General features: G+C 40.9%; 1 protein-coding gene across 1 annotated transcript in view; it reads right to left on the bottom strand.

Annotated features, from left to right (window-relative positions):
* Positions 1–5,577, bottom strand: part of ARSB (arylsulfatase B) — a 176,982-nt gene that overhangs the window by 4,010 nt on the left and 167,395 nt on the right. Inside the window, exon 7 of the mRNA XM_010847636.1 lies at positions 185–307. Within this exon, the coding sequence (XP_010845938.1) occupies positions 185–307 (123 nt within the window). The remainder of the gene's footprint in view (positions 1–184; positions 308–5,577) is intronic.

Genomic DNA, 5,577 nt, shown 5'->3' on the forward strand with positions numbered 1-5,577 from the left:
GCCACCTAGGAAGCCTCCGCCTGCCCCACCACCACCTCAACAGTTAGTTCCTAATTTTTAAAAATGTAGGACAAGATTACACCCCTCCCTCTCATTCAGCAGTCCAGAGATGGTGTTCTGCGAAAGGCAGCTATTCTTTGGAAAATCTCCCAGCTGTTCTGGTGGGAGATGCTAAGCCTTCTACCTGGGTAGCCTGTGAGCAGTTTCCAGTTCTGGTGTCTAATAGCAGCATGGATAGATATGTTGAAGGCTGAATATTCCAGAAGGGAAGACTCATCCTTGGCCAGAGACATGCTGTTCCCAGGACCTGGAGAGAGGGTTTGGAAGAATTAGATCACTGTTATTGGAACGTGTCATTATAAATCAACGTTTTATATCCCTCCTGCAGAACAGTAGCTTTTATTCAACACTGGAGCGTAAATGTGTATCCTGCCACAGGAATGAATCTTCTATTAAATATAAACAGAGAGCTCAAGTTACATGGAACATCAGTCATAAAACACCACAAATATAAAGGAAATCCCAAAGAGATTAGAACATTAATTCAACCTTAAAACCACTGTGTTCTGCCAATGTACAGATGGCCATTTGCAGACCTGTGTACTGTGACAGCATGCAGGGTTTCTTTTTTATGGTACCTTTTGTTTTTGCTATTGCATGATTGAGTTAAATAAATCTGTGTACACTTGTATACCTATGTAGATATATGATACATTATAAAATGTACATCTTAATGGAGTCTGTCTCAAGTTATTCAAGCATGCCATAATAAATCGTACATTTATTTTTTTAACCCCACTTATGAAATCTAAAAGTAAGTGAGCAATGCTCAGTTAACTATTCAGATAAGATCATTCTGGTGTATATACATATTATTGGTTGATGTCATGTGGTCATGTGTGCTCAGTCATGTCAGACTCCTTGTGACCCCATGGACTGTAGCCCATCAGGCTCCTCTGTCCATGGGATTCTCCAGGCAAGAATACTGGAGGGGGTTGGTATTACCTTCTCCAGGGGATCTTCCCGACCCAGGGATCGAACCAGTGTCTCCTGCATTGGCAGGCGGATTCTTTATCACTGCGCCACCTGTACTGCACCCCATTGATATAGTGGGTTATATTAATTTATACTCTTGAGGTTTTACATTAATTGATCATCAGGTTGTCGGGGGGGGGGACACTTGATGGTACCTGCTCCCTCTTTCCCTCTTGAGTTTGGAACCAATTGACGGGTAAGAGGCCAGACGGATGGGGCTAAACATATGGCCTTTGTTAGTGATAAAGCTGGTTGAAAAGAACACAGCTTTAGATCTGTGGCAGGGAGGCCGTGCTAATAACTGACCCTTGTGTATTGACATATATCCCAGGGACAGGCTGGCTCCAAAATTAGACAGACAAAAGGGTCCAGATTGAGCATGCCCAGTTCCTTCTTTTAGATAACATCCTCCTGCTCCTGCTTGTGGGGAGGAGAGAGACCTGAGTTCCACTCCAGTTGAAGACCCTGGTGAATCCCCAAAGGTAAGGTATGGAGGTGCCCCCTCTCTTACCTGTGCATGTTTAAACACCTCACCTTAGCACTTAACTGTGTAATTATTAGTCTGCTTTAAGTCCACATTCATCTGTTACTTTTCAAATGTGGGGTGTAACTCCAAAGTTTGCCAGACTCCCCATCAGATGCCTAAGAGCTGCAGTGGGTGGTATGTCTGTGAAGGCGCGCTCGCCACCATCTGCCCAGCCTCACCTTTGTGTGATAAAGGACTGTGAGAGTGCCCTCCACCCTGCCTGCGCGGGACTTCTGTGCTGTGCGCAGTTTAGTGAGGGAAGCTCTGTTACTGGTGGAAAAGGCAGAGTCCCATCCTCTTGTCAGAACTGTGGCAATGACCCCGGAGAGGCGTACTGCAGACGGAGCCAATAAACATCGGCGGTTTCAGACCTTCAGTCTTAACAGTCAGCACCAACAAATCATCAGCACCAAAGAGGAACTCTTTTAGACCTCTTGTTTCTGTTTGCTCGTGGCTATGCTGGCTCCGATACAAGTGGATGCTTCTAGCAATCGAGGTGTGTGAGGATGTCCACTTGACTGTACATTCCATGGACAGAGAAGCCTGGCGGGCTATGGTCCAGGGGTGGCGATGAGTTGGACACGACTAAACACACACACACACACACACACACACACACCCCATAGGAAGTACATTCTTAACATACAGACCGTGGTAGAACTGTGAGCACTCACAATCTACTGCTCACAAGTTTGTATATAAAAACCACATTTTGATAGCAAAGAATGTTAAATAAAAGGAATACGCTTTGTGAATATAAACAAAGGAAGGAAATGTAGCTATCTCAGCTATACTTATATACATTTACTTTTAAAGCAAACAGGAACATAAAATACCTAAACAATAAATAAGTCTAAGACTAAATGATGAAAGATGCTGTTATCTCCTTAAGTTTTATTCGCTGGGAGAAATTAAACAAAAAGCAAAGTACAAAGAATAATATAATGAACACCCTGTGTGCTGTCACTCAGAATGAATAAATATTAACATTTTGTTATATCTGCTTCTTTTAATTAGAGAAGTAGTACAATGAAGATGAAGTGTCAGATGCCTTTTCTCCATCTTCAATCCCAGTCTCTTCACCCATTACCCCAGTGGCTGCTGCCATCACGATTTCAGTGCATCTTTTAGCCATTTAAAGATACAGTAACAGATACATATGTCAAGGAATAACGCATGGTAGTTCTATACTTTAGAAATGTACATGTATGTGTTATGCTGTATCTATTTTGCAACTTGACGTTTTTTATCCACTACTGTGTTTTTTAGAGCTCAGAGATGATGTATATATGTATATGTATGTTTATTCCTTTTAATTATTTCCTATTTTGTTACATAAAACAGCACATTTTATTTATGCATTCCCCTTTAATAGGAATTAGGGTTATTTTACTTATTTATTTATTTTTGCTATTAGCGTTGACCTTTCACAATATGGGTTTGAAATGCATGGGTCCACTTATACACAGATTTTTTTCAAGAGTAAATACTACAATACTACAGGATCTGAGGTTGCTTGAACACATATCCACCATGTTATGTCCCTCTGATAGTGTATGAGGGTTTCAATTTGTCCATATAGTTGTCAACACTTACCACTGCCTGTCTTTTGTTATAGTCCATTGGGTATGAAGTTTTATCTCACTATGGTTTGGATTTGCATCTCCCCCACTCCAGTACTCTTGCCTGGCAAATCCAATGGACGAAGGAGCCTGGTGGGCTGCAGTCCATGGGGTCGCTAGGAGTCAGACATGACTGAGTGAGTTCACTTTCACTTTTCACTTTCATGCATTGGAGAAGGAAGTGGCAACCCACTCCAGTGTTCTTGCCTGGAGAATCCCAGGGACGGGGGAGCCTGGTGGGCTGCCGTCTCTGGGGTCGCACAGAGTTGGACACGACTGAAGCGACTTAGCAGCAGCAGCAGATGACTAATAAAGTTGAGCATCTTTTCATGTGTTTGTTGGCCCCTTGTATATCCTCTGTTTTGGGGAAAAGTATATTCAGATCCTTTCATTATTTACTTATAAGAGTTCTTTATATATTCCAGATACAAGTCCCTTATCAGGTCCAAATATTTTCTCCCATTCTATGGATTGTCTTTTTCACTTTCTTGATGGTGTTTTTTGAGGTACAAAAGGTTTAAATTTTAATGAATCCCAATTTATCTAATTTCTACTGTACTGCTTATGCTTTGGTGTCATATCTAGGAAATCACTGCTTCATCCAAGGTCATGAAGATTTACATCTATATTCTCTTTTAAGAGTTTATAGTTTAGTACTTCTGTTTAGATCTTTGATTCACTTTGAATTACATTTATATGTGGTGAGAGGTAGGGGTTCAGTTTCATTCTTTCGCATGTGGATATCTGTTGTGTCAGCACCATTTGTTGAAGAGACTATTACTTCCCTAATTAATGCTTTTGACATTCTTGTTGAAAATCAGTTGACTGTATATGTAAGAGTTTATTTCCAGACTCTCAATTCTATTCTACTTATCTATATGTCTACATTCTTAAGTCAGTATCTTGATTATTGTAATTATTTGTAGTAAGTTTTGAAATCAGGAGGTATGAGTAGTTCAATGTTTTTGTTTTTTTCTCCAAGATTGATTTGATTACTCTGAGTTCTTTGAAAAAAAATTTTTTTTTATGAATTTGAGGATCAGTTTAATCAATAATCTGGCAAAGAGTCAGCTGGAATTTTGTTAGGAAGTGTATTAAACTCATAAATCAATTTGGGGATTATTGCCATCTTAATATATTGTCTTCTAATCCATGAACATGGGATATCTTTTCATTTATTTAGGTCTTCTTTAAGTGCTTTACAGTTTTCAGAATATAGCTTTTGTACTTCTTTTCTTAAATTCACACTAAGTGTTTCATTCTTTTCAATGCTATTGCAAATGAACTATTTTCTTAATTTCATGTTTGATTTGTTCATTGCTACTGTACAGAAATGCAGCTGATGGGTGTACATTGCTCTTCTACTGCACAACCTTGTGCAGTTCAGTTCAGTTCAGTTCAGTGGCTCAGTCGTGTCCGACTCTTTGCGACCCCATGAATCACAGCACGCCAGGCCTCTCTGTCCATCACCAACTCCCGGAGTTCACCCAAACTCATCCATCGAGTCGGTGATGCCATCCAGTCATCTCATCCTCTGTTGTCTCCTTCTCCTCCTGCCCCCAATCCCTCCCAGCATCAGAGTCTTTTCCAATGAGTCAACTCTTTGCATGAGGTGGCCAAAGTATTGGAGTTTTAGCTTCAGCATCAGTCCTTCCAATGAACTCCCAGGACTGATCTCCTTTAGGATGGATTGGTTGGATCTCCTTGCAGTCCAAGGGACTCTCAAGAGTCTTCTCCAACACCACAGTTCAAAAGCATCAATTCTTCAGCACTCAGCTTTCTTCAAATCCAACTCTCACATCCATACATGACCACTGGAAAAACCATAGCCTTGACTAGATGGACCTTTGTTGGCAAAGTAATGTCTCTGCTTTTGAATATGCTCTCTAGGTTGGTCATAACTTTCCTTCCAAGGAGTAAGCGTCTTTTGATTTCATGGCTGCAATCACCATCTGCACTGATTTTGGAACCCCAAAAAATAAAGTCTGACACTGTTTCCACTGTTTCCCGATCTATTTCTCATGAAGTGATGGGACCAGATGTTATGACCTTAGTGTTCTGAATGTTGAGCTTTAAGCCAACTTTTTCACTCTCCTCTTTCACTTTCATCAAGAGGCTCTTTAGTTCCTCTTCACTTTCTGCCATAAGGGTGGTGTCATCTGCATATCTGAGGTTATCGATATTTCTCCCGGCAATCTTGATTCCAGCTCGTGCTTCATCCAGCCCAGCGTTTCTCATGATGTACTCTGCATATAAGTTAAATAAACAGGGTGACAATATGCAGCCTTGACATACTCTTTTTCCTATTTGGAACCAGTCTGTTGTTTCATGTCCAGTTCTAACTGTTGCTTCCTGACCTGCATACAGATTTCTCAAGAGGGAGGTCAGGTGGTC

The sequence above is a fragment of the Bison bison genome, unplaced genomic scaffold (assembly GCF_000754665.1).
Source record: "Bison bison bison isolate TAMUID 2011002044 unplaced genomic scaffold, Bison_UMD1.0 scf7180017864252, whole genome shotgun sequence".
In the NCBI taxonomy this organism is placed as follows: Eukaryota; Metazoa; Chordata; class Mammalia; order Artiodactyla; family Bovidae; genus Bison; species Bison bison.